At 58.1% G+C, this 26239-nt stretch overlaps 8 protein-coding genes across 8 annotated transcripts; 3 read left to right on the top strand and 5 right to left on the bottom strand.

The window, feature by feature from the left end:
- On the bottom strand, positions 1–3273 carry P884DRAFT_291853 (transport protein Avl9-domain-containing protein). The gene is made up of 4 exons (XM_069444126.1): positions 2837–3273; positions 2169–2595; positions 1841–2053; positions 1–1697 (listed from the first exon to the last, which is right to left on the bottom strand). Exons 1-4 carry the CDS (start codon positions 3037–3039, stop codon positions 27–29), a joined length of 2514 nt encoding a protein of 837 aa, XP_069297768.1. The 5' UTR covers positions 3040–3273; the 3' UTR covers positions 1–26.
- Positions 3274–3959: 686 nt separating this feature from the next.
- On the bottom strand, positions 3960–8018 carry P884DRAFT_223107 (trypsin-like cysteine/serine peptidase domain-containing protein). The gene is made up of 3 exons (XM_069439546.1): positions 7251–8018; positions 4689–7186; positions 3960–4586 (listed from the first exon to the last, which is right to left on the bottom strand). Exons 1-3 carry the CDS (start codon positions 7880–7882, stop codon positions 4354–4356), a joined length of 3363 nt encoding a protein of 1120 aa, XP_069297767.1. The 5' UTR covers positions 7883–8018; the 3' UTR covers positions 3960–4353.
- A 1304-nt stretch (positions 8019–9322) lies between these two features.
- On the bottom strand, positions 9323–12219 carry P884DRAFT_199720 (uncharacterized protein; the record flags this gene model as incomplete). Its single annotated transcript, XM_069438247.1, has 4 exons — positions 9323–10595; positions 10929–10977; positions 11042–12058; positions 12123–12219. 4 exons carry the CDS (start codon positions 12217–12219, stop codon positions 9323–9325), a joined length of 2436 nt encoding a protein of 811 aa, XP_069297766.1.
- Positions 12220–13743: 1524 nt separating this feature from the next.
- P884DRAFT_277322 (HNH endonuclease-domain-containing protein) lies at positions 13744–14722 on the top strand (the record flags this gene model as incomplete). The annotated part of the gene is made up of 3 exons (XM_069443059.1): positions 13744–13995; positions 14048–14380; positions 14435–14722. The coding sequence occupies 3 exons, from the start codon at positions 13744–13746 to the stop codon at positions 14720–14722; spliced, it is 873 nt and encodes a 290-aa protein (XP_069297765.1).
- Positions 14723–15776: 1054 nt separating this feature from the next.
- P884DRAFT_242665 (uncharacterized protein) lies at positions 15777–16843 on the top strand (the record flags this gene model as incomplete). Its single annotated transcript, XM_069440282.1, has 2 exons — positions 15777–16125; positions 16187–16843. The coding sequence occupies exons 1-2, from the start codon at positions 15982–15984 to the stop codon at positions 16841–16843; spliced, it is 801 nt and encodes a 266-aa protein (XP_069297764.1). The 5' UTR covers positions 15777–15981.
- Positions 16813–18052, bottom strand: P884DRAFT_259169 (uncharacterized protein). Its single transcript, XM_069441319.1, has 2 exons — positions 17403–18052; positions 16813–17326 (listed from the first exon to the last, which is right to left on the bottom strand). The coding sequence occupies exons 1-2, from the start codon at positions 17939–17941 to the stop codon at positions 16894–16896; spliced, it is 972 nt and encodes a 323-aa protein (XP_069297763.1). The 5' UTR covers positions 17942–18052; the 3' UTR covers positions 16813–16893.
- A 1470-nt stretch (positions 18053–19522) lies between these two features.
- Positions 19523–24248, bottom strand: P884DRAFT_223090 (uncharacterized protein). Its single transcript, XM_069439545.1, has 4 exons — positions 23873–24248; positions 23728–23818; positions 20478–23669; positions 19523–20423 (listed from the first exon to the last, which is right to left on the bottom strand). The coding sequence occupies exons 1-4, from the start codon at positions 24046–24048 to the stop codon at positions 19776–19778; spliced, it is 4107 nt and encodes a 1368-aa protein (XP_069297762.1). The 5' UTR covers positions 24049–24248; the 3' UTR covers positions 19523–19775.
- A 437-nt stretch (positions 24249–24685) lies between these two features.
- Positions 24686–26233, top strand: P884DRAFT_329443 (uncharacterized protein). Its single transcript, XM_069445632.1, has 2 exons — positions 24686–25262; positions 25324–26233. Exons 1-2 carry the CDS (start codon positions 24755–24757, stop codon positions 26190–26192), a joined length of 1377 nt encoding a protein of 458 aa, XP_069297761.1. The 5' UTR covers positions 24686–24754; the 3' UTR covers positions 26193–26233.
- Positions 26234–26239: the final 6 nt, after the last annotated feature.

Raw genomic sequence — 26239 nt, 5'->3', positions numbered from 1 at the left:
CCGATCAACAACCGTAGAAGAAATCGTCACCTCCTGTTCCACAGCTCTTGCACCTCAGCCGCTTCCGCGACGGCAGGGTTCGGAGACAAGGTGGGAAATGGCTCGGGTTCAGGTCCAGACTCGAGCTCTGGCTTAGGGTTGGGGTCAGGTTTGGGGTCTCGCTCGATCCCTTCTTCCTTTGATCTACTTCCATCCTCCTCCTCCTGTTCCTCCTTATTCTTCCGCTGCTGACCTTCCCCGACATCTCTCCTCCCTCTTTCCGGCCAGACTTCCGACTTGCCTGACCCTTCTTTGCCTGGTGGTGACGTTGGAGGGGTAAGGCTGCTCGGAGGAACGGAAGCACGCTCCGCGGCGGCGGCGGCGGCGGCGTCATCGAGCATCGACTCTCCGCTGGTCGAGGCGGCGCTGAACCTATTGGTGTTGAGCGGCCGCTGCTCGGCGCCGCGCTCTGAGGCGTCTGTTGAGCGCCTGCTGGCCGAGGAGATGATGGATGCCCGGTCGCTTGATTGCGAGGGGAGCGCGTCATACCCGCCTGTAGGACTCTGGGGAGACGAGGCCCGATTCTTGTTGCTGTTGCTGTTGCTGTTGCTGCTGCCACTGCTGCTGCTGCTGCCTATCCTGACCCATCCTGAGGCCCACCCAACTCCCCCGCTGCTACTGCTGTTGGTGTTATTAGAAGGTGCATCGCCGCTGCTGTTCGTCGTCGTCGTCGTTGTTGTTGATGATGATGACTTTCCTCCCCCCCAAGCAGCTCTCCTCTTCTCGCCCGCCCACACCGCCCAGCTATTCACAAACGCGCCCGCCTTGCTGCCCACGGCCTGCATGGTCTGCTGCGCCTTGGTGAAATCGACAGCCGGCACCGCGCCATTCTTTTCCTTACCCTGTTGGTCCTGACCATGGCTCCCGGGCGTTGGCGAGGCCCCGTCCCGGGATTGTGCGGACTTGGCCTCCTCACTCTTTCTCCTCTGCGCCTCCCGGAGCGCCTCCATGTCGGCGTACAGTTTCCCAAACAAGGTGCTCGCCTTCTCCCTGCCGGCGGCCAGGTTCCGGCCGAGCGCCTCGCGTCCCTGCGCGAACCGCTCGTCCCAGTGCATGTCCTGTACCTGCTGGGTGATGCGGCGCTGGATGTCCTCGATGGTCAGGCCGCCGGCGCAGGGGTGTTTCGGCTCGACAATGTCGAACAGGTGCGAGTCGGTATGGGAGTTCCAGATGCGGAAGTTTTGGGTGCGCGACCAGGCTTCGACGAAGTCGTTCCCGAAGTCGTGCGAGGGATCGCCGTCGATGTCTGGCAGCAGCATGCGCGGGTTGTTGGCGTGCCGCGCGAGGTGGGCGCGGTACTTGACCGACGATATGAGCGCCAGGAGGTATTCCTCGAACTGCACGCGGATGAACTCCTCGCTGCCGACGTAGCCCATCGTCTTGGGCCGGCTGGGGTTGGCCTCATCCCAGGTGTCGTTCACGTTCTGGGTGATAAAGTCGATCCAGCGGCGGTCGGGAGTGGAGAGCTGCAGGGCGGCCTTGAGGGAGGGGGAGGTCACGTTGATGGTGCCCTCGTCGAGGTTGATGAGGATGTCGCTGTAGCGGTCTTTTTGTTGCAGGAGGAGCGAGTTGGTGCTGCCGACGATGTACGACTTGGTGCCGAAGTCGGCGAGGATGTCGAGTTGTTGGAGAGGGGTGTAGGGGCCGAAGAGACTTCCCTGTTTGTGTGCGTCTCTCTTGTGAGTTTCATTTTTCTTCCTTTTTTCTTCCTTTTTTCTTCCTTTTTTTTCTTTCTTTTCTAGAGTAATAAGAGGGCGTCGTGCAAGCCAGGGAGACAGAGAGAGCCGCCGGGGACGCTTACCTTGCCGAAGATTTGCAATGGCAGGCCCATGTAGGACAGCAGCGAATTCCTGTCGCTCGTCCTCAGGCTTGTCGGCATGGTAAGGCTTCTCTCGTAACTGTCCAGCTCCGGGCCGGCCGAGTCCTGCAGGTTGTGGAGCAGCCGGGGGATCAGGGACACGAGGGAGAACTGGGTGAGACACAGGCGCTCGCAGCGGGAGCCGAAAAAGAGCATCTAGAGACGGGGGTTCAAACGAGAGTCAGGATCAGCAACGGCGCGGTCGGGGCAACGTCACACAAGGTCAGAACAGCAGCGGTTTGGGCAGCCCGGCTTGTTTTGTCTTGTTTACCTTTGGCTGCAACAGACAGCACTTGAACAACACCAGGGTCTGCCACCTGAACTCGCGCACCAGCTCGCGCAGGCTCAGGCCCAGGTACTGATCCCGCTCCTCGTCCTCGTGCGCCATGCCGCGCTTCTTCTCGTCGGCCAGGCTGTCCTGGAAGCGGCGCAGAATCTCGACGTCGGTGAAGTCGCGCTGGGCGAACCAGGCCTGGGTGACGACGCTCAGGCGCTCGCGCAGCATGCCGAAGGCCTGCGGGCTGTCGGCGATGACCACGACGGCCTTCTGGACGGTCGAGCGGGTCACGTCGGCGGGGCGGTTGAGCAACTCAGAGGCGTCCATCTGGCGGGTGCACGAAATGCCGAAGAGGGAGGTTGCCGGGGCCGACTCGGTGGCCGGCCGCAGGAGGGTGAAGTAGGAGAAGTCTTCGGTCAACCTAGCCAGTCCCGGGGCGATTAGAAAACGAGAAAACGAGGCGGCGGGAATGGTTCCGGATCATGGGAGGGAAAAGGAGGAAACAATAAACCAAGAGAAACAAAAAAAAAAAAAAGAAAGAAAAGAAAAGAAAAGAAAGAAAGAAGGAAGGAAGGAAGGAAGGAAGGAAGGAAGGAAGGAAGGAAAGAAAGAAAGAAAGAAAGAAAGAAAGCAACAAGGCAACAAAGACGGTATCAACCTACGCATGGGCTCCGTCGCTCAGGGCCATGAAGGGCAGCAGCGTCCAGTCGTACTCGGCAGCCGGGTCGCGGCCCTCCTCGACGCCGAACCATCTCTCCACCTCCGGGCCGCGCGCATGGTGGAAGTCGACGACGGCGACGAGCGGGATGAAGGCCTCCCTGGCGGGCGTGCTCTTCTCCGTCGTCGGTGTCGGGGGAACGGACATGGTTTGTGGTGGGGCGAGAGCTTCCTCCTTCCCTCCCCCAAGTTGTCAAGAGAAGAAAGACGTTACGGGGACCGCTCCGTCTCCTCGTGGCGGCCTGGGTCCTCGGGTCCGGTTCCAGTGCGGGTCGAGGCGTTGTTGAGCAGAGCTGTGAGCAGAGCATGAACGTGGTCCCGGTGCAATTGGCCGAGTTGCTGTTCTTTCCAGCGCACAGTTCACGCCAGGCGACGACTTGGGTCCCGCATCGAGCCGAGCCGAGCCTCACCTTGTGGGGGAAACAACCTTTTGGTTGCGGGTGCCGACCCGAGGAGGATCCAGAAATTACAGCGGGTAAGTGCGGATTACGCTGCTGATGGCGCTGCGGGTGGGAACCGGTGAGGGGCCCTTCCAGGTATTCCAGGTATGTATGTACATACATCCGTACAGTACTCCGTACAGTACTGTAAAATAGGGTGTTCCCGACAATAATACAGCAAGGGACCCGGCAACTGAGAGAGGTACAGTAATCCGTACATACGGTACCTCATCAACAAGGCTCTGATGGCTCAAAAAATGCCTCCAAAAGTCGCACAGAACAAAAGGGAGAAGGGCATCGAGAAGTTCAGTACAATGTTCAAAGACGGCGCAAAAGAACAAGGCCCGCGCTGGGGCCAATTAGGGCTGCGCAAAGTGCCAGGGCGTGCGAGCATCTATGTTTGTATGTACGGATACGGATCCGTACAAAGTACGGTTGGAAGCCATCAGATTTCATTGGGGTCGGTGGCAGTCAGTGTGACGTGCAGAGTCGAGACTGGCTGCTTGGCGGTCATGTCTCGCTGATGAGCGTCTTGACACCCTCCAATGGGGACATTTCGTGCGACGCCTAGAGAATAATCGACCTAAATTACAAATTACGTATTGGTACGGTAAGATTTCATCATGAACCGTACTATTATTTACACTCTCGCCCTCTCGTCTACTCCGTACATAGTACGTATGTTCTATGTTCTAGTCACTAGCTAGCCCGTAAGATGATCCCGTGCCAAGAACGACGACAACAACAACTTCGAGAAAAACCAGCGGATACGTCTGTTTTCTTTGTTCTATGGCAGCGGACGTCGACATCTGAGGGCACACATACCCCCATATTTTTTTTTATTATTCTCGCTTCCCCTTATCTCTGTTATTTCGGTTCATAAAAGAGGCGTCTTATCCCGTAAGACGCCCATATATCTCTAGCCTTTGCTCGCCAGCGCCAACACTCCTCTCCCGGGAAACAGAAAGAAAGAGAGAGAGAGAGGGATGGGATGGGAAAAAAAATAATGAACAATCATACATCTAGTCACACACCTCGCAGTCCATGTCCATATCCGTGCTCTCACCAGCGGGGCCTACCACCCCGTCTGGCCCCTCTCCCTGTATCACCTTTCCGCCTTCGTACGTGATCCGCCGCCAGCCACATTCGTCGCTGGGGTCCTTGATCAGTTCCATGGTTGGGAAGTAGTGGTCGTTCTTCTTCATGGTGACAACCCACGGGACGCTGTCAAAGGTCATAGCCCTGAGCCGGAAGTCTGCAAACCAAGACCGATCAATAACCGCACGACAAGAAAAAAAAAGAAAAAGGGGAAAAAAAAAGAGAAGAGGAAAAAGTAAAGAGGAGGCGGGGAACCTACAGGTATTGTCGGGAATCTTGATCACCTCGGCCAAGAAGGACTCCAGATCCGGCGTCGCCTTGCCGTTGACGTGGGTGATGAAGTTGGTGGGCGCGAGGCCGTATTGGTACGCCGGCGAGCCTCTGGTCCTGGCCGAGACGTAGACCCCGCTGTGCAGCTTGCTGATCTGCTGGCGGACGGCGTGGTGCGGCGCGTGGATGATGGCGCCGCAGAACGAGACGGCCCGCGTCGTCTCGACGTCGTCGGCCGCCACCGTCGCCAGCTTGAGCCGCAGCTCCTGGCGCTCGCGCACCACGATCGCGTCGAGCTCCTCGTGCTCGTACATGACGTCCAGGTCCGACGTCTTGGTGATGATGTTGCCGTTGAGGCTCAGCAGGATGTCGCCCTCGCGCAGGCCCGCCTCCTCCCGCTCGTTGGGCTCGAAGGTGCGCTTGGTCACCATGAAGAGCTGGTGGTTCGCCGTGTTGGCGAGCGCGACTTGCTGGATCCACTCCTCGGCCACGCCCATCAGCCGGGCCTGCGACATCTGGATGGTGCGGAACTCGACCGAGAGCATCCGGATCTTGGGGATGAGACCCTGCCGGATCTGCCTGACGACGGGTAATAACGCCGGCGTGGCGAACCCGAGATGGTACTCCTCGTCACGATGGGTCGACGCGTTGCGCTCGCCGAGGTATGTCAACCAGAGCGCCTGGACGGTGCCGTCCTGGGCCACGAGCACGCCGCTGCCGCACTGGTTGCTCAGGCTCGACTCGACCGTGATGGCATCGACATTCATGGCCCGGTACCTGGGCGCCCCCGGGTTGGCCGGTATTGTCACGGCAAAGATCTCGGTGACTGTCGTCGCCGCGTGGACAATGCGCCCGATCCGGTTGTAGCCGATAAAGTAAGTCGAAGCACCTTGCGTGAGGGGCTCGGCGCTGAGCTTCGCGCTGGCGACGGGCGCCTTGACGAGGCTCGGGTCGTACTTGATGATGGCATAGTTCTGGAGGGGATGGAGGAACACCACCTTGCCCTCGACGACCACCGAGTCCGCGATGGTGACGGTGATATCACAGAGGTCATACGGGACGATGGCTCTCGATATCAACACGAGCCCCTGGTCCGCGTCGATCACCACTCCCATCCCCCACTTCCTATTCTTGGGGAAGCCGTCTAGCTTGACGGGCATCGAGCAGTGTACCTGAACAAAACTCCGGACCAGGTCGGCGATGGCGGGGTGCGACGTGTTCTCGAGCTTGATGAATTCGCCCATCCGGGGGACGGGCGGGACTGCCGGGAGGGGATCCGCCAGGTTGGAGAAATCCCACAGCCCGGTCTCGTCGTTCCTGACGGCCAGCTTCATCTTCTTGTACCAATGCCTGTCGACGTAGATGATGGTGGTGTGAAGATTATGCATATCGCGCAGGTGTTTGTACGTAACCACGACGCGCGACTTGTCCGGGATGCCCTTGAGCACCTCGATGAACGTGTCAAGGTCGGGCGTCTTCTTGTTGTCGACGGAGCAGATGATGTGGCCACTCTCGGCGCTGTCGAACCGCCAGGATCCGCCAAGCTCACACGAATAGACGCCCTTGCAGGCGACGCCGTAGAGCCGGGCTTGCTGATACGAGAGGTTATGGAAACTACCCCCGGCTACCGAGACGAACCGATCCGGGGTGATCTTGTGCAGATCACCGACTTCAATCTCCACCTCCACCTCCTGGCCGCCGCGGAGGAGGAGGAGCTTGACGGGCTTGCCCACGCTGGAGTCCAGGATGTCGTCCAGGCGGATGAACTGGGTGAGCAGCTCGCCGTTCACCTTGATCAGCACGTCGCCCTCTTCGATCTTTCGGTGCGACGGACCCTCGGGAAGAACGATTTCCGCGACCAACAGGTTCGTCTCCTTGGGGAAGGCCTTTCGCATCTGGGCCTCCCACTTGGGAGTCAAACCTAGCCTCCGGCACTCGTCGAACGGCTTGAGAAGGAACTGGCACTGAATGTCGCCTCTGGTGATCGGTTTCCCCTCCTGCAAGCACTTCAGCGCTCGGAGCGGCCGGTCGAGCGGGAGGAAGTAGTCGGTGGCGGCGCCGTCTGCTCTGCCGCCTGCTTGCAGCGCGACAGCGTACCCGTCGATGTTGACCACCGGAGAGCCGGAGCTCCCTCCGCTGGCCGCTGCGCTGGCCTGGTAGTAGCACGTGTTGAAGTCGCTGTACCCTTCGCCGTATTCGGGCGCGTTGCGGTCCAACCTGCTGATGACGCCGGAGAGAATGCTGAGCTTCTCGCCGGCATCGTTGCCGACCACCCTGATCTCGATGCCAACCTTGGCAAGGTCCGGCCGCAACGGCAGCGCGGTCACGGGCATGTACTTGATGGCCTTCGGGTCGAATTTGAGGAAACCAAAATCGTGGACAGGGTCACGGTACACCGGGTAGGCGTCGACCTCCTCGTGGTTGTCGAAAACGCAGTAGCCCCAGAACGGGCCCGAGCCGACGACATGGCGGTTGGTCAGGATATAACTGTGCCACGGTCAGCTGGGGAATTGGCACGGAGAAACGGATCTCGAGGCGCATGCGATCTCACCCTCTCTCGGCATCGACGATGAACCCAGTCGCTTCGCTGGTCAGGGCCGGGTCGGTGTCGAACGAGCACGTCTGGCAGAAGCGTATCGAGACGACATTCCGCACCACCTTCTCTATGGTAGCTTGCCATTCGGCCGTGTCCGGACCGGCGGGGAGGACGGCCGGCAACCGATGGTCTTCGTAGTCGTCAAACCCGCCGTCTGGCTCGTCCTGCACGATTGGGGTGTTCTCGCCGGCGGAGGACTCCTCTCCGTTGGAGCGCTGGTGCTTCGAACGCCGGCCATCGACGGCATATGGCGGCTCTTTGCGCTTGGAACGGGTGGTCATCTGGCTGGTGCCGTTCATCGTCTCGGCCTCGTCGGAAGAACGGTTGACGGGTACGTTAGGGGGAGGGGAAGGGGATGCTCCGGAAGTCGGGGATGAAGACTGGAAGCGCGCGGGCGTGGCCGCGTAAAACCAGGTCCCAGGAGAAGCGGGCCTGAGGAAGCGTACGGCGGCAGTGCGGTGGCCCAGCGGCGAGCCAGGGCGCGTTGCTGCTGATCGAAGGGTGGCACTCTTCTTAGCGGAGTCTGCGACGAGGGAGTTGCTCGTGGTGGTGCGCAATCTCCGGCAAAGAGCGAGCGCTGACCGCATTCACAATCGCTGCGCAGGTGCAGGCGCGGGCCTCTGCACTGACTTATGGGCTCGATTGTGGAGGTCGTGGTCTTCCCGACGACACTCGGTCTGGGGTACCTGAAAAGAGGTGCAGGAAATCCTCGTGCTGCCTTGCGAGGCACGGCTTCGTATCAAAAGTTAGCACGCGGCCGATAACTAACCCGATTGGCGGGGCGCAGCGGGATGATGGCAATTATCGAAGCCAACACCGCGATATACCGATATTCAGGGTCCAGGGATCTCCTTGGGCAGGAAGTCTCCAACGTCACTTTCACTTTCACTCTCGATAGTTATCCACGCTCGTCTCCAGCAGAAAGACATGGACTTGCTCCTCACCGAGCCCTTGAGCTTTTCCGTGCCAATTCAGTCTCCCTACTCACCTAAACTGAGGAGAGCTCTAGTACAAGGACGTGGCGTTCTGGCGAGTTCTTGAATTGAGTTTCAATTTCCGATTCGGTCCGGCATTTCTGATGGTTGAATATCGCTGCGATAGCAGAAACCCAGTCGTCCTTTGTAGTCTCGAAAACGACTCCAACAAATTCAAGCTCGAGATCCTCGGGTCAACTTGCTCATGCTCACGCGCACACACGCACCACAACCAAAGACACAGAAAGCAAGACCCACATGCGTGCTCTCTTGTATATATGTACCTACCACGTGAGGGTCAACTTATGGCCCATACACCGACCATTTACTTTGACCTTTGACTCGACGGGATGAAGAGCGAGACAACAAACAAACACTCAACCAACACAAAGACTGAAGTGAGGAGTGATTATACGCTCATGTAGTCGTATTTTCCACGCCGTTCACGTGGCCAGCCGCTGCGGAATACCTGCTGACCTTTATGAAGCCATTCCGAGAGACGGTATACTTAAAACGGGGCTTATATATAAACGACGACAGGACACCCGGGAATAACTCGAACCCAAGCCCCCGCCCTCTCTCTCTCTCGCACCGGTAGCTTACCCAGATGCTCCTGTTCTTGTAATGTGATGCCAGTACATACGGAGAGGAGATATATGGGGGAATGGGTTACTGTCCCTCTCCTCGAACGACCAAGACACAAAAAACCTCACAACCCAGCCGAGTCTAATTGAAACGCCAGAGACGCCTCCCACCCGTCCTCGATTCTCTTTGGGTATCAGATACATGTCATCAGCGCATCCAGCCAAGAGACGAGACGCACGCGGATATGAATGCCCCTATCCAGTCATGCCCAAGGCCGAAACCAACAGAAAAGAGGAGAGGAAGTGACGGGGAAGCGTGATGAACCGCAGCCACTCATACAGATACAGAATTCGGCAACAGAAATAAAAAAAAAGGAGAAAATGTGAAAAACCAACTTTCGCGACCGCACCTCTTCGAAACGCCGAACTCTTGTCGCCCGCACTCGCACACACAGAACGATCACCCGTCTCAGCTGCCACCCAAGACCCTTTCCCTCACCCCTAGATACTCCCTGAAATGCAGCTCATGCGCCTCGCAGGCAGCCATCCACTTCTGCCGCACAATCTTGTCCACCTCGAGCGCCCTCAGGTAGTTCTCAACGCCCGCTCCGCCCCTTGTGTTCAGCCACCCCAGCCCGTTCCCCTCATTCTGCCGCTGCCGCGCGGCAAAGTGGTCCGTCACCCGCCGGTTAAACTCGGACCACGATGTCATATAGGCCTCGAACTCGCGAACGTAGCTCATCCACGCGGGCGCGCTGACCTTGGCGCCAGGAATGCAGAGGCTCGCGGGCGGGCGAGGTGCTGTGGGCGGGCTGGGGACGTCGAGTTGCTTCGTGGTGGGTTTTTCCTGTTGGTTTCCGTGGGATGCAAGCGGGATTTTTGCGGATGGGCGGCTCGGGAAGGGCAGGTTGGAGCTGAGATCTGCGAAGGAACCAAGGCCGGAGGGCTTTGGAGGGGCGAACGGTTCCACATTGCGGAACTCCGAGAACAAGGGCCGGACGAAGTCTTCGGCGTCTTCGGAGCCGGCTGAGGTGGGGTTGAGGTTGGGGACCTTCAAGCCCGCGCCGAGCTTAGGTTCGGCCGTCGCACCGTTGCCCGGCCGCCACTCGGGTTTCGTGGGCTCCACGTTGATGTTCCGAGGAGCGCCGGCTTGCGGGCCTGCGGGTTCCGGAGGCGGTGTGTCGATGTCCATGGCATTCGGGCTCCTGGAACCGTTTATGCCGGAGGCGGGTGTACTTGCCTTGGACTTGTCCTCCCCGCTGGTCTCCTCATCGTCCACCATCCCGGCTGTCCCCGCCGTCATCCGGACAGGCCGTGGTTTCTTGATCGGCCGGATGGGGCGAGTAGGCGAGGTTGACGCTTTGCCGGGCTGAGGTGGCACAAATATATGAGGCCCAAAAGCCTCCTTCCACTGCTCGGGAACGAAGTCTCCCTGCTTCTTCGCAGGCTCGGCCTGCTGAGCACCACTGGATTTTTCGGCATTGGATTTGTCGGCACCGCTGACCGGCTCACCCGACGGCGTAAACTCGTTCCTAAGCGGAGAATGGTGTCCGCCGCCGCGAGCGCGCTGCTTGGCCCGAAGAAAGCTGTCGTCTACAGAGCCCGCTGTCCCGGCGCTGAACTGGAAGTTGAAACTCTCCTTCTCCTCCGCCACAAACCGCGTGTTGATATTATCGGCGCTGTTTCGGGTGAAGCGAGCCTGGTGGGCTGCCGTGTCTTTATCGTCTGTGGGAACCGAGAAACTGTTGCGGTAGACGCCGTTAGTACACCTGTTGCTCTGTTGACCCCTGTTCCTCGGTGGCATAGTAGTTGGTGCTGGCTGCGATGCGGCCCGCAGAAGGTGCTGCAACTGTGCATGCAACTTTCTTTCAAATGGGTTGGCGACGAAAGCTGGTCCCTCTCCACTGGGAGTCGGGAGGACATCTTCGTCAGACTTGTAGGCTGAAAAGCTGGTATTATTCACGCAGCTCGACCCTACACAAACACGGCTATTCGAGTGCGGTGATTGGGGTGTCGACTCTGCTGGGTAGACGGTGTAGAAACTGCGATGATCGAAAGAGAGAGGAAACTCATACAATTTGGTGCCCTGCTTTGGCCGATCCGAAGCATCACCGTTGACCGTCGCTGAAAAAAAAAAAAAAAAACCTGTCAGCAACCTCACATCACATAGGCGGAGCTGGGACCTTACCGTTAGTGCTGCTATTGACGGAGGAGGTCGAGCTGCTTGGGCCGGAAAAGGTTGCGGTGGGCGGAGCCGAGTTCGTATCGGCCCCCCTCGGACTGTACCGCGCGCTTGCTCGTGAGTGGTATTGGAACCCGTTTGTGGCGCTTTGTTCGCTGGGCCTAGGGATCTCGTCCGTCGGCCTCTTGATGTTCTCCGAGCCAGTACTAGCACTGCGTTGTCGAGGAGGCGGGGTCGGAGGCGTATCGCCAGCACCTTCCTGAAACCTTCTCGGCCCGTCTCTCATGCTCTTAGCCCGGTTGATATTAAGCGGTTCGAACGGGTTGGTTCTCTCGCCGACGTTAGCAGCGTACGGCGTACGCTGGCGGTTGTCCAGAAATGTCTCGCTGAATAGGGAACTCAGAGGGTCGTCATCCGCAGACGCAGGCGTGGACTTGCTCGCCTCAGCGGCATCGGTACCAGAGTTGTAGTGCTGATTCTTGACCGGCGGTTCGTCCCCCGCAGGTGACGCCGGGGCATAGCCACTCTTCCTGGAGCCGAATGCTGCCTCCTGCCTCCTGGCCTGTGACGCCGTCCGTGGGATAGGTGGTTCCCTAGGAGGCGGCTTGGGTGGACGTGCACTGGACGCGGAAGCCGAAGCGCTGGGCTGAGATGGTTTGCTCTGCGGCCTTGCGCGTTCCCATGCCTCCATATTCGCTCTCAAATTATCTGTCTTGGACTTGGCCTTGTGTGCCCAGTCCCAGTGTTTCGTCGAAGCCGCTGCCGTCGGCGCGGGCGGGCGAGTCGGCATGGGGGGCCGTCGCGGGGGAACGCCAAACTTCTGGTTAACTTCCTGCGCCGTGTATTGCCAAGGGTTGCCTCTGACGCCCGACGCTCCCGGCTTCGGGGTTCGCTGACGGTGCGCATCGAACTTAGATTTGGTGTTGGGGTCGGTCAGGATTTCGTGGGCGGCTTGGATGACCAGGAACTTCTCCTTGGCCTCCTCCTCTTTCCCCGGGTTGCGATCTGGATGCCATTTCAGCGCTGGTGCTGGTGTCAGTAATGGGTTCTCAATTGTTCTTCCACCTCCCTTTCTGCCTCAACTCACCTAATTTCTTGAATTGCTTCTTCACTTCCGCAATGTCCACCGGCCCCGGAAGTTCAAGATCTGCATAGTAGTCCCGGTTGTAGTCTAGCTTGACCATCTTGGCTCCGCTGAGAGGTCAACTAGCGGAGAGGCAAGGGGGGGAAAGCGGTGACGGCAGCAGGGCGGACGACCTCATCAGCCGCTGGATTTTATTCCCGTGAGTACTGCAGACGCATCCGCGAGTGGTAAGCGAACGGGGAAAGGGGGAGAATTCTCGAGTTCGCCTCGTCGCAGATCTTCGTCGAGTATCCGCCGAGTAAGAAAAAAGGGCAACGCCTAGGTGTTCGGAGAACTAGTAGTGTCGCGAAACAGAGTATCAGGCAGAAAGTCGGTTGGTGCCCTGGAACCTGTTGTGTTGGGACAAGAACGCGCGATGCGGGGCAGACCAACCAGCGCGAGGGCGGCGAGGAAAAAAAGTTCGTCTCGATGAAGTGCAAGATCAATTTGGTGATCGGATGTTAAAGAGGTGAAAAACGCAGGATTTGCAAAATTTACAAGCGAGCAGTCTAGAAGTAGCTGGGTTGGTGGTTATGTGGTTAGCAAAGGCCGCCCAGCGCTACGCAGCAAGGTACGTTGTTTGGCAACCGACCGGGCTTCGGCGCATGCGGGACTGGTTTGTTTGACAACAGACCAGAATTCCGCAACCGCCAGCTGGGCGGCACAGCCAGGTGCAAGGCGCAGGATGGTAGTCGGGATTTCAAAAATGAGACACTTGAGCGCGAAGGTTGACTTACTAACAGAACCTGAGAATAGCGAATGCCAACCGCCCGCAATCGATGCACTGCAATACCTTGAGGTACCAGATGCCGTCGCCAAAATTTAAGAGAGAGCTGAAGAGCAAACAATGGCGGAGACCCCATCAGCTGTCATGGGCAACTCAATACCCTGGTTTCCTAACTAGTACATACATACATACAGTACGTACACTACTACGTAAGTTCAAGGTTGTTAAAAAAGTTCCCTAGTTAGTGCTCGTGGCCCCACTTTGATCAGCCCGGAACGCTATGACGTACTATTGGAGTTGGGAGAGGCACGGTTGGTTGCCTCGCACATTCACCCCCTCGTTTGTAACGATCCTCTTGGCCGTTCTGTCACCTGGCCAAGCCGCAGGAGCAGAAGACGAATCATCCGCGGCTCAGGATTTCGCTCCCGAGTCACTGGGTCCGCCATGAGGGAGCCAGAATTCAGAAAACAAGTACGGATAATCGTCTCTATACATGTATAGCCCGGGCATTTTTCTTTGAAGCAGTTACACCACGCCATCACACCACAGCTGTATGCGTGCATGTATGTACAGGACATACATACGTGCACATTACATGGACAGACAGCATTACTAAGTCACTAAAAATCAATTTCAGGTCACCGAGTCCCGGGACCTTTCTCAGCAGCTTTTTTCTCGGCATAAACGCGAATGTGCTGTCGTGCCTGCCAGATTTGGCGCCTCACTTCCCACCCGCCACCCGAAGCCAAGCGAACCGAATATCTCTTCATCCCTCCACCGTTTCCTCCACCGTTTCCTCCTCCGCTCCTGGACGTCCACTCATGCCCCGAAGCCCTCGTTTCTCAACGCGCCGCAGAAATGTCGGGCAAGCGATCTGTTGCCCGTAATGTGTTCATCTGGCATCTGAATGGCGACAATGAAGATCGCATTCCCTTGGGTGGCTTAATCCTCACAGCCGGCGTCACCAACACTGACTTTCGCCAAATGCTCGACATTCTTCTTATCACCTCGAGCGATTGCGTTGTCCAAAACGAACATGGAGACGAAATCCTACGAGATGACCAGCCCCTTCTCCCTGGAGATTACGCTGTCATTGCAGATGGTGTTGAGGTTAGTTTATTTACTATACTAAGGGTTTTCGTTTTTTAACAATGTTACTAAGGTCAACAACGAAATTGTATACACGCGAGCATACTCTATCGCTACGGGCACTAGAGTAAAATCGTTCACAGAACAAGTCCAAGCTCGCGACGGTCGTTGTGTTGTTACGAAAGTCGAAAATCGTCGAGCTGCGTACGACATGTGGGTAGGATTTGAAGCCGGACATATCTTCCCACTAGCATACGAACAACAATGGGTAGAGAACAACTACGGCCGTTGGATCACGATTGATCCCCCTCAAGGGGGGAAGATCAACTCTGTACAGAATGGCATTCTCCTCAGATCCGATCTGCATCAGCTCTTCGATCACTATGCGTTTTCTATCAATCCTGATGTACGTTTCCTTATTATTATATATTTTATAATGACTAACGTTATATATTTTTAGAACGGATATAAGATTATCTTCTTCACTGACGACTTGGACCAATTAGCTGGGCAAAGTCTCGACAGCCGCCTGCTCAACGATCCCCGCCGTCCGCCGGACTCGCTCTTCCGCTGGCATTTCCGCCAGGCGGTCCTGACAAACATGAGAGGGATAGGAGAACCCTTCCATGAACAGGATTTCCCGCCAGGCTCAGATATAATGGGAGAGATCCAGGCCGGACCCAAGGCCGCTGAACGTATGGAATTTGAGCTCTTTGACCGGCTGGCGCACCATATGGAGATTTTGTAATGGGGAGAAGGGAGAGAGAGGAGAAGGGGGGGTTTAGATATGCAGCTCTGAACAGGGATCTGCGGAGCTCTAGTTGCGTCGAATGCGGCAGCCTGGCGCTCTCCGGACTAGGGTCAAGCAATAGGATAACCAGTAGCGGTAAAGTTTGCCTGCGGTAGCCTAGCCAGCTCGGCAATCCCAGCGACGAAATGGCCAGCATTCACCTTACGTCTGAGAACTTTAACGGTGGGAACTTGTGCCTCGGTCGTAGCTAGCGACCTAGACAACCGTCTCGGCGCTGGGAGGCGACGACTAGGAGCTTACCGAACTATTCGGTAATGAATCAATCTCCACTCAAGGCAGTCGTAGCTCCTCGCAATAGAGTGACCGTGTCGTCAAACGAATACGTATCGGTATGGGCGGACGGCTTGATGTCTTGGCGGAGGTGGCTGGCTGCGTCGCGCGCTCGTTATTGCAGGGCCAATTGGAGCGTTGTCGCGGACCCACCAAAGGACTAACAGGTTAGTCTTTTGGTAGGGTCTTGGTCTTGGCACTAGCGACTTCAGCCGCCCCCGTTCCGAGGACGTGTACGGATCCGTAGGATCGCTCTGAACGAAGTTGGTGGGGTGCAGCGGCTGGGGCCCAAGTATCACGGGATTGATGGGGTGATCGACCTTGTGGTGGGTGTGTGATGATTGCGGTTACGCGAGGAAGGCAACCAAGAGGCTGCAAGCGATATGCCTCACGGCGGGCCACAACCCTACGTAGTAACCTACGTACGGATCCGTACATGGAGCTGAGCTGTCATCCTTAACAACTGCAAATCTCACTGGGCGACCGGGAAACCTGCAGATTAATAGATGAATGTTCAATGACTCGACTTTCCGTCGCTCCTCCGTTGTAAACGTGGCAGCAGCGACGGCGAAATTTGCATTCTTTGGACCTTCTCGCCAAAGAGTTGAAGTGAAATGGTGAGATGAATATGACGGTTCACCGGAATTCACGCCAGCGGCGGCCGAGGGGGCCTCAGGGGGGGGCCTGGCGAGGCGAGGGCTCGGTGGTGAGCATGGTGTTGGGGTTAGGGTTAACTACCTGAAAGTTCGTGGGCGAGGTGGGGCAGAATTTCCATCTCCGGAGTCGAAGAGGCCGCGAATGTGCTCAACGTCTCCACCGCAAGCTCGAGTCGGCAGGGATCTTGCCTAACACTACCATCCTGAATCGAAAGGAAATCGAATATTCCCATCTCAGCGTGTATAACCGCCATTGCTACTGCACATACAATGGCCGGCAATACTCCAAATCTGCCACCGAGTTTTTGTGGCCGGTCGTTCGGTGCGATTCCACCTCCTCCAGTTCGGCGGCCCCAAGGGCGCTTAAAACTGCGGCCGAATTTCTACAACACCGAGCTGCCTTCTCGCGCAATTGTAAGTGCGCGCGCTTACCTGCACCGCTTCTCCGTTGTGGGCATGTTGCTGACCTGAACAGCGGTTTCGATTTCGGACGCGCGTCATTCACGCGACAGCCACGCCGGCCGACGGCGTCCACCGACACGTACTCCGTCTCCACGTGCAGCCTTCGTTGGTGCAGCAGATCATCCAAGCTCTGGTGAACGTCCTTCTCCCGCGCGCAGCTCAAGTCTGGTTTCAGTCGTGCTTCCCTGAGTGGGCTCTGCCTGGCCAATTGGTCCTCAAGAAACAAAAGGACGGCTGGGACGAGGAATTTGAGACGGAGAAGGCGACGTATGCGAAACTCGCACCGTTGCAGGACGTCGTCATCCCGAGGTGCTTTGGCCAACTTCGATACAAAGGCACGCGGGCCTTGTTATTGTCGGACATTGGCGGCGTGTGTCTGGCGACCCCTGAGGGAGGCCTGCTGGACCTGGGCGACTTTCGGCGTATGATGCGCCAAGCCCTAGACGCGTTTTTGCCGTTCGGTATCTTGCAAGACGACAGCAAACTCGATAACTACCACCTCGTCGGCGACAAGATCATGGTTGTTGATCTCGAGCGAGTAAGCGATGGTCTGACTGACAAACAATTCATTTCATCGCTTGTCGAGTCGGAAGTGAAGCGCCTTGCCCAGTGCTACGAGGAGCACCAAACCTGCCTGTGGATGGATGGTTTTGTAACTATAGACAAATAACCTAAGAAACACTCTTCGTACCGTCCTGCTCGCGGCCTGACCATAAGACTTTACTGCTGAGCGTGTTCGCCCCAGAACGCCGCAGTCTCCCACACCAAGTCGCCCGACTCACTATGGGTCCACTTGACCGCCCCTGACGTACCATCTACTGACCGGACGTAGCCGCCCGGGTGCTCGTCTTGGTCGACTCCGTTAAGACGCCACACGGGCACGCCGTTGAAGAACCGGCGAGACCGCGGCGTGAGGCCCCCGACCGAGATAGGCAGCGCGCACATGCCCTGAAAGCGCCTGAAGCCCTGGGCTATGAGCCGATAGAGCGCGTACCGTAGCGAGTAGAAGCTCCCCTCGCGAGGGAGGACCCAGCAGTCCACAGGGCAGTCTATGTCCAACATCTTGGCGGGCGTGTCGGCTCTGAATTGGAGGAGGAGTAGTGTCTTGCCGTCGAAACAGTACACCTGTGGGGACTGATACTTATCCGCATACCTGTGACCCGCTCCATGTTAGATCTTGGAGAGGAAACATGACTGGCGATGATAGGAGCTAGATAACACGTAATTACCCTCGAAGCTCCTGAGACAGCATCTTTTGGCCTGTGACTTGTAAGACATTGCCCGCCTGCCACGTGGCTGCTTGGATGAGGTTTCTCTTCATCTCCCCGATGGCGATGACGGTCCTCTCATTTCCATATTTGATTGAGTACGTTGCGTCCACCTCCTTGGGGATGTTCTCAACGCGCGGCGGCTTGGTGTGGGAGGTCTGCGTAACCTGGCGGTAGCGGTCCCAGCCAGCCAGGACAACGTTGGAGACCTCGGTGTGGAACCACAGCTCGCAGTCGGCCTCGCATTCCAATCGCCATATTCTCTTGTTGGGGGCCACGGCGGGCTCGTCCATGCGCAGCCCGTCGTCCTCGTAGCTTCCGAGGAAGGCCGAGTCGAAGTCCGCGTGTACCAGACCGTCGGCGCCATGGTAACTGCGGACGACCAGGTTTCGGATGGGATGGTAGTTGTGGGCCCATTCTTTGTTGCTCTGTGTGACATAGTACGTATTGTGAACGACGTTTGTAGAGTGTTGCGTCAGCAAGTCATATACGGTGGCCATGACGAGCAACGGGCTGAAGGGTGTCACCTCTTCCCCAGCGGAGGGGTTTAGCGGAGGGGTTTAGCGGAGGGGTTTAGCGGAGGGGTTTAGCGGAGGGGTTTAGCGGAGGGGTTTAGCGGAGGGGTTTAGCGGAGAACGCGGCGCCAGCCGCATGATGCATGTCGGGAACGAGATGGTCAGGGAAAACAAATCGCCGGTCCGCCTGAACACCCTCTTGTGCAAGTCGGGTGGCTGTTCCGTTCGCTGCAGCGTCGCGCCCCAGACTGCGGTCGACTGAACTCTCTGTTGAAAGTCGGCCCGTAGTTTCTCCATCTTGGGTGAACCTAGTGATGGAGAAGGGCCGAAAAGAAGGTTTCTCAACTCTTCGGTGCCTGCGTTTGAAACCAACTGACCGGAACTGCGGCGCAGAACGGATTGGTCGGTCTGGGGCTCTGTGTACGAGGAATTGATTAGAGGAATCAGGACAGGGGGTGGGGCTCAAGTGTATGTGTGGTGAGGTACCAAGTAACTACCTGGCCGTGACACAGCGCGCCGCACTGTTGAGGCGCCCAAAAATGGCGGCCCTGCCCAGCCAAATTCGGCGGCCAGAACAGCAAGTTCCCGACTTTGTGTGTAACTGGCTTCCTTAGGCAGGCCCTTCAAGGCCTGAGCTGCGACTGCGGCTCAGTATGGTCGGAGAAAAAAAAAGTAAAGGAACCCCCATCTTATACATGAGATACGGTCGAGTACGGTAAACTCAGCTACCTTGGTTACCCTCCGTTCTATTGGCTGAAGGCTAGCGAACTTGCACTTCGGGTGAAGTACCCGGGATGGGGGCAGGGGCAGAGAGCTAAAGGTTTATCACTGGACGATTATTTTGGGCATCCTCAGCGACCAGCCAGCTTCCGGCTCCGTGGCAAAGTCGAAACCCTGGATCAAGAATCAAACCGAGATGGCCAAACAAATGCCTTAACTAGATGCAACAGATGTGATGATGATGGTAGTGGGTGGCACACAATACCATATTTTACCTCGTCGAATCCAAGTCGGGGGAGCATGTGTAAGGCGGCGGACGAACCGCGAAGCAATGAATCTGCAATCATCTTTCGTAATCGCCATGAAGTCGATGATGAAGCCTCACGCGTTTCATCGGCTCGATTAGCTTGACGGCATGCTGTGTAATATTCATTCCTCGTTCTTCCACACCGCATGTGGTGGCGCCCTAGCATTGTGGTAAATTAAGTCTGACTAAGTACTAATTACTTGTAAGTGGATGCAGTAGCAAGGCAAAGAAGGATGAACGACGGATTGTAATGGCTTGTACCTCATTCACCGACCACTGACTAACCTAGCAACACCGAGGGAGGAACAAAACGAGTCTATGTTCAGTCTCCGAAACCCACTGGCTCGTGCCAGATGGTTCCTCTGGTGTAATATGTCATAGTCTCCCCGTGCTTCATGGATAGATATAATGAGCTGCGGATCAAATCAGGGCTTGGAGAAATCGAAACATGTATTATATTCGCAATCCCCCCCCCCCCCCCCCCCCCCCCCCAAAACAACAAAGACCACTTCCTGACCGTTCACCGTCCAAGTCTATCCACCGAGTATGACCAACAATCCCAATCCCAATGCAACCAGGTACTCCCAAACTCTCGAGAAAAAAAGAAAAGCAAGCATTAGGTCCCAAACAATAACCTTCACAACCATCCCCCGAATCCGAAACAATGCAATTCCATGTGAGCCAAACCCATCTCTCCCCCAACCCGCCTCGACTCCATTATTATTCCATTCTCGAAGATAGTGTGCAACCCAGCCAGCCCCTTCCGTATGCCATACTGATCGCACCACCGCGTCACACCAACTCCCGGCTCAACTCGTAGCTCCATCCTCCCTCGCGCCTCATCTTGTCTCTCGCCGCCGCGTCCCTCCGCACCTCCTCCTCCGTCAGGCGGTCGCTCCCGCTCCAGTTGGCGCTGCTCGTGCGCGCCCGGAACTTGTGGAACCGGTCCTTGGTCTTGCTGAACACCTCCTCCATGTTGAGCGGCGCCGGCGGCCCAAACACCTGGATGGGGTCGACGCGTTCCTGCCGCAGGAGCGCGTCCCGCAGGGCCGGCGAGTCGGCCCAGGCCGCGATCGGCATGTGCCCGTCGTCGTCCTCGCTGTCGTCGTCCGTCTGGATGTCGGGGAGCTCGATCAACTCGCCGTTGAGCATGCGCGGGGAGGAGCGGGCGACGGATTTGGTGGACTTGGGGATCCCGCCGCCGCCGATCGGGCGGGCCGGCGTCTTGTGCTGTTGCTGTTGCTGTTGCTGGTGTGCGTTGGCATTCTGCGCGAACGGGATGGCGCCCTTGGAGAACTGCGCCATGTCGAGCGGATGGGTTGGCTTGGAGTGGCTGTTGTGCTGCGCCGTCACCGTCGTCCTGAAGAGGTCCTTGCTGCTCGCACTCGACGGGGGCGCGTGGGGATAGCCGTTGTTGTACGCCGACTTGGGCTGCGGGTCCTGCGCGAGCGGTTTAACATGTTGTTGCCGCCCTATGGGATCCGGGACACCTACCTTCTTGAAGCCACCAGAGGGCCTGACGGGCGGGCCCTTGATGATCCGCGGGTTGTGGTCCATCATGTCCAGGTCCTCGTCAAACTCCTCGCTCATGCGCATGCGTTTCGTCTCCTTCGCAGGGTAAGAAGGCAGGGCTCGCTGCTGCTGCTGCGACCTGGAGCTCTCCTCGCCGGCGTCTTGTTGCAACGGCCTCTTTGAGGTGGACCCCTTCGCCGTGCCCGACAGGACCGTGTTGACAAGCCGGCTTTCCTGATGCATCGTGGAACCCAATCGCGAAGGTGGTCGGAACGTCCCTTTCTCTGCTATGGCGTACTCCGGGGGAGCGTTCGGCTGCGGCCTAACGGCCGGAGGAGGCGCTTTCGTCTGTTTGGCTTTTTCGATGGCCGCCCTCCGCTGAGCCGCCTTCCGCTCCTCCTCCTTCTGCCGCTCAGCCTCGGCTCTCCGTTGCTGCTCTTGCCTACGCTCTTCCTCCTGGGCCGCCCGCTTGCGTTCCATTTCCTGTTTGGTCTCGCGCTTGCGCTGGGCCTCGCGCTCCTCCTGCTCCTTTCGCTTGGCTGCCATTTCCAATGCCTTGGGACGACCGGTAGAGGAAACCGAACTCTTGAGGCTCTGAACCGATCCTTTGCCTTGGAGGGAGGCCTGGCTCGCCTTGCCGTTGACCTGCCTCGCAGAACCAGGCTGCTGACCCAGCGTCTCTTGGAGGTTAGCGGCAAGCACGCTGTTTGAAGGGTGGAACTGGGTCTGCTGGGAGCTCAAGGGGTTGACCCGAATCAAGGTAGGCATTTGTTTCGGCTTGGCCGCCGTCTCCCTTGTCGGCTTCATAGGCCGCTTCTGAGTCCTGACGGACGAGGCCGTCGTCGGGCGAGGAATTGACGGAGGCGGTACGGTGGTCGTGGCATCCGTCATCTCCACGTCCGGCTCGTCGGAGGGAACAGACCTATGCTTCCCCTCATGCTCGTTGGCCCTTGCTGGAGTCGGCCTCGTCGACTTTGTCGGGCTCCTTGGCCTGTTCTTAAGTGCCGGCGCAGGAGTCCGGAAGTCTTGCTGCTGTGGTTGGGGCTGGGCAGCCTTCTCCTGCTCCTTCTGGGCCGCAACCTGCTTCTCCATAACCGCAATCTTCTCCTGCTCCTTGCTGAAGACCCGGGCCTTTTCTCTTTCCTTCTCGCGTGCCTTCTCCAGCTTGTCCATCTCCTCGGCCATCTGCTTTGCCTCCTTCATCTCCCTCTCCCTCTCCTTCTCGCGCTCCCGCTCCTCTCTCTCGCGCTCCTTAGCCTCGAGTCTTTCCCTCTCCGCTGACGACCGCGTTCTCCGAGAGCTATTACTACGCACTGGGCTGAGCGGGGCGGCGGTTGCAGCGAGGTGCTGCGACAAGTCCGGATACACAACGTTGTCTGCTGTCTTGAAGGACTCAACAGACGGCTCCTGGTGGTATCCAAGCCGTGTTGTCGAGGGAGACTGCAGTAATGAGGATTTGCCCTCGGCGCTGACTGCTGCACTGCTCACGATCAGGCCCTTGGAGCTCTTCAGCAGCGATGACAGCTTGTTCTTGACCTGCCTCAGCGGGTTGTCCATGAAGGCTCTCGCAGGAGACCTCGGGGGCGAGGAGAGGTCGTTCTCGGCCACCGTGGACAGCGCCGAGTTCGAGACGGATGTAGTCTTCTTCAGAGGGCTGCCTTCCGTCTCCGTGTCCAGCTGATCCGTGGTCGGAAGCACCGGAACAGAGACTGACTTCCCATGCTTGGGTGTCCATTGGGAGGACATGGTCGGCTTGCCCGGCGACCCTGCGCCCATCTTGGAATGCTCGGCGCTCGTTGCCGTCCCCCTGCTGGACAACTCCTCTCGGGCATCCGAGAGTTGCGTGCCAGAAGGAACAGGCTTCGGGCCCTGGGCCTTCGCAGCGGTACCGGGCGGGGCAATCCAGTCACCCTCGTCGTCTTCATCTGCAGGGAACGCACCAGGAGCGGCGGCCGCATTTCTCGGCTTGGGCGACGATGTCCTCTCTTCCGAGGTCGTCGGCTCGGGCTGGGACTGGATCTGCGAGGCTGGCGCGCTCTGCTGCGAGGGCAGCAGATTGGCAAGGGATTTTGATGACCTAGTACCAGTCGACTGTCCTTTCCCAAGCATGCTGATCTGAGCTTGTAGCCGTTGCGTGTAGGTCTTGCTGTGTGCAGCGGCGTCCTCGTTGCTCTGCGTTTTCAGCTCGCCGTCAACATCCATCTTATCCGGGTCGTCTTCCAGGCTCTCCCGCCGCATGACACCTCCACCAAGACTCTTTCCCCCCGTCTGACGGTTGTAGTAGCTCTGGCGGTGGAAATCCAGATGGCTCGTCCGCGAGATACGGGCCCCGCCGAGGCTTTTCTTGGAAGCCAGTGGCTCACGAGCTGGCAAGGAAGCAAAGTTCAGACTGCTCTTGCGCACGACAGGCCTAATCGGGCTGGACGCGTCGGAGGGAGACCTGACTTCGTCAACCTCATCGACCATCTCGTCGTCATCCCTGTCGGCGGCGCAATGGAGATCGCCGGTGGGCTTTTCTGATTCCTTCAGTGGGCTGGCAGTCCTTCTCTGCGGGGAAGAAGACGACTTCTCGGGCGAGGGCGGCTTTTGAGGCGAGCTTGATCTTTGGAGTGGCTGTCTGGGCGGGGACGACATCTTCTGGGGCGAAGGCGACCGCGGCGACAAGATGGGCAAGCGGGTTCGGCTGGCGAACGGGCTGCTCAGCTGGGCAACGGCGCCCGAAGGGCTCGCGGGAACCCCGGCTGCTGTGCTTGCCGCGGCTTGCCTCTCCTGGTTTTCGCCTGCCGGGTTCAAGGCCTCTCGGCTAGGACTGGCCGACGGGGTTCCCTGCTCTGCTGGCTCGCCTGGCAGCGGGAGCATGTGGTCCGAGATCCGCAGCGGCCGCTGAGGGCTGTCTGACATCTCGACGTCCTTGTCAAACTGGTCACATGGCATCATATCTTGAGATTGACTGCCATGGTAGCCCGAGTCTCCGAGGGAGATGGGGCCGCGAGGTTCCACTTGGTGTGGAGGTCGCACGACCGCAGGCTTTGCTGGGCTTTCGGAGAAGCCGACTTCAGGCTCGACCTTGCCCTCAGCGGCCGTGATCCTGGGGCTGTGCGGCTGTGAGTTGTTTTGCGTCGTGAAGGGGCTCGACGCCCCGTTTATTGTCGCAGAGAACATCTCGGAGAGCGGCTGGACAAGGTTGATCAGTACGCGACGCGTCGACGGAGCGCAGGTATTTTCGGCTTACCATTCGTATGCTGCTGGACGGTGCCTTTCTCGCGGTGCGCGGCGTCTTTCCGCGCAACTTCCCTGGTGTCTTGAAGAGTTCCGCGACGTTCCTGCGAGCCTTGGTCAGCGACGCGCCAGGCCGAGCTTGCGACGACTGCACGAACATCTGGTTCTCGGAGAAGATCTCGGCCATGTGCTCGTTGAGCCAGTCGATTTCATTGCGCGCTGAGTAAGAGAATTCCTCGATCTCGGACCGTGCTATGCTCAGAGCCGCGTTCCTCTCTTCCGCAATCCAGGCGGCCGAGCCGACCTGGAGACGAGGACCTCCGCGCATCGCCATTGTTACGGGCGGGCAGCTGTGTGTCGCGGGGCGCTAAAAGTAAACAATGTCAAGAGAGAGACGGGAAGAGACGAAGGAGGGGATAGGAATCGTAAAAAGAAAAGGTTGCTCCTCGGTCAGCGTGCCATGGATCAAAGGGTGGGGGATGAGATTGGTCGGAAAACTTGGTCTGGGATTGAGAGAGCAGGGCAGCTCTGTTTGCGAAAGGGAGGTCAACTTGTGTGCGTTGTGACGAGCGGGCCCTGGATCTGGCTAGGCTTTTGTTTTGATTCTCTCCAAAAACGGAATGGTCTGGCCAGGAGGGACTCGAGTGGGACCCAAGCTCATCTTCCTGACGCCAGTTCACGTGGGTCCGGGCTCGATTGCCCCGCACAGTGAAATTGCCCTGTCAGATTCGACACGCGCCAGACCGTGCTGCTGCGTAGCTGCTACTGTGCATGCACACTTCTCTTCGCTCGTCCTGTCGCGCCCGGCAAGCGCAAGCTCGCGCCTTGCTTACTCTTGGCCGCGCCCTGGTCCTGATTGGGACCCAGCAGCCCGCCAAACCCCCAACAACGCTGGTTCGGGTCCGTACGGAGTACAACAAGCTGAAACAGTCGCAGCGAGACCACACTATGCTCTGACCCGACTTCGCAAGTCCGTTCCCGTTCAGCTCTCATACCTATACTCCGCCATCACGCCACCGTTTCCCTCGCCCTTCACCCAGATGGAGTCGTTCGACGTTCCCGACTCGACCGACTGGATTGGGACGCCCCTCGCCGGCCTCATGGAAGTCGAACAGGCCTTTCGCTGTCACGTCTGCAAGGACTTCTACAACTCCCCCATGATTACCTCCTGCAATCACACATTTTGCTCGATATGCATCCGTCGGTGTTTGTCGGTGGACGGCAAATGCCCGCTCTGCCGGGCACTGGACCAAGAATCCAAGCTCCGGGGAAACTGGGCGCTGCGGGAAGCGGTGGACGCCTTTGTCAAATCTCGCGACGCCATTTTGCGGGTTGCCAAAACCCCGGTGACTGCGTCCAGCCCGAAATCCCCAAAGAGGAAAGCAGCGGAGATGGAAGAGCCGGGCGACGAAGGGCAGAACAAGAGGCCAAGAATAACTACGAGGTTAAGCAAAGCGAAAGCTGCCGAGGCGACGGCAGCTATGATGCGCGAGGAGGCGGACGTGCCCGAGGGCGAGAATAATACCCCAAATCAGGAGTCCGAGCCAGGTATCGTCGTCACCTGCGCCTGATCCCGTTCGAGTTCATGAGAACTGACCTAGGAATTTAGACGATGGCCTTGCTGCTTGCCCGATTTGTTGGACACGAATGAAGCCTTGGCAGGTCGACAGGCACATCGACACCTCCTGTCCGGGCTCCCCGCAGCCATCCAAGGCGTCGTCATCGACTTCCACAAATAGTCGCGGAGGAACCAGCTTCGGTTCGGCTCGTACCCTCTCCCAGAATCCACCAACACCCACGAAGGCACCTGAGCGCCTCCCGGCTCTTGCATATTCCATGCTAAAAGACTCGGCCCTTCGAAAGAAATTGGCCGAGCTCGGGCTGTCGACGGCGGGGTCTCGTCAAATGCTCGAGAAAAGACACCGGGAATGGGTGACCATCTGGAACGCCAACTGCGACTCGGCGAAGCCCAAGAAGCGATCCGAGCTTCTGCAAGATCTGGAGGTGTGGGAGAGGACGATGGGCAGCCGCGCGCCGACCATGTCGAGGGCGGCAAACACGGGGGCGCAGATCAAGGACAAAGATTTTGACGGAGCGGCTTGGGCGGCGAAACACGAAAACTCGTTCAAGGATTTGATTGCCAAGGCACGCAGCTCAAGAAGTAAGGTTGTGCAGAAGGCCGAGGGAGAGCAGAGTAAGGGAGAGTCGGGGTCAGCGCAGGACGAGAGGAAGGGAAGAGATGACGCGGTATCGGCCTCAGAGCCGTCCAAAACCGCCGTGGTGGATCTGACCTGCCCGCCATCGAGCCAGCATGAGCCGCCAGATTCACCGCCGAAAAGAGCTGGCGCATCTGGGGAGAGCGATGCTGGTCTCCTGGAAGACTTGCGGTCAATATCTGGGAAGGAGGCGGGACATCCTCGAGCTGACGGCGTGTCTGCGTGTAGTCCGTCTGGAAAACCAGAAGGGGCGGGCTCATGAGCTTGAATTGTCAGCTGCGAGAAGGGCCAGTTAAAAAAAAGAGAAAG

Source organism: Thermothelomyces heterothallicus, assembly GCF_042370625.1.
Source record: "Thermothelomyces heterothallicus CBS 202.75 unplaced genomic scaffold P884_scaffold_10, whole genome shotgun sequence".
NCBI lineage: Eukaryota > Fungi > Ascomycota > Sordariomycetes > Sordariales > Chaetomiaceae > Thermothelomyces > Thermothelomyces heterothallicus.
Note: the sequence above shows the minus strand (reverse complement) of the source record. Positions and strands in the feature narration are given on the sequence as shown.

Excerpts from the sequence above, each read along its gene's own strand:
- P884DRAFT_291853 (XM_069444126.1), bottom strand. The coding sequence starts at position 3,039 with ATGTCCGTTCCCCCGACACCGACGACGGAGAAGAGCACGCCCGCCAGG. Across the intron at positions 2,054-2,168 it reads GCTGTCTGTTGCAGCCAAAG|ATGCTCTTTTTCGGCTCCCG; the intron begins GTAAACAAGACA and ends CCCCGTCTCTAG. Across the intron at positions 1,698-1,840 it reads CATTGCAAATCTTCGGCAAG|GGAAGTCTCTTCGGCCCCTA; the intron begins GTAAGCGTCCCC and ends GCACACAAACAG.
- P884DRAFT_223107 (XM_069439546.1), bottom strand. The coding sequence starts at position 7,882 with ATGCGGTCAGCGCTCGCTCTTTGCCGGAGATTGCGCACCACCACGAGC. Across the intron at positions 7,187-7,250 it reads ATCGTCGATGCCGAGAGAGG|TTATATCCTGACCAACCGCC; the intron begins GTGAGATCGCAT and ends ACCGTGGCACAG. Across the intron at positions 4,587-4,688 it reads CAAGATTCCCGACAATACCT|ACTTCCGGCTCAGGGCTATG; the intron begins GTAGGTTCCCCG and ends CTTGGTTTGCAG.
- P884DRAFT_259169 (XM_069441319.1), bottom strand. The coding sequence starts at position 17,941 with ATGGCCACCGTATATGACTTGCTGACGCAACACTCTACAAACGTCGTT. Across the intron at positions 17,327-17,402 it reads CTGTCTCAGGAGCTTCGAGG|GTATGCGGATAAGTATCAGT; the intron begins GTAATTACGTGT and ends AGCGGGTCACAG.
- P884DRAFT_223090 (XM_069439545.1), bottom strand. The coding sequence starts at position 24,048 with ATGGCGATGCGCGGAGGTCCTCGTCTCCAGGTCGGCTCGGCCGCCTGG. Across the intron at positions 23,819-23,872 it reads ATCTTCTCCGAGAACCAGAT|GAACGTCGCGGAACTCTTCA; the intron begins GTTCGTGCAGTC and ends CAAGGCTCGCAG. Across the intron at positions 23,670-23,727 it reads CGTCCAGCAGCATACGAATG|CCGCTCTCCGAGATGTTCTC; the intron begins GTAAGCCGAAAA and ends AACCTTGTCCAG.
- P884DRAFT_329443 (XM_069445632.1), top strand. The coding sequence starts at position 24,755 with ATGGAGTCGTTCGACGTTCCCGACTCGACCGACTGGATTGGGACGCCC. Across the intron at positions 25,263-25,323 it reads AAATCAGGAGTCCGAGCCAG|ACGATGGCCTTGCTGCTTGC; the intron begins GTATCGTCGTCA and ends CTAGGAATTTAG.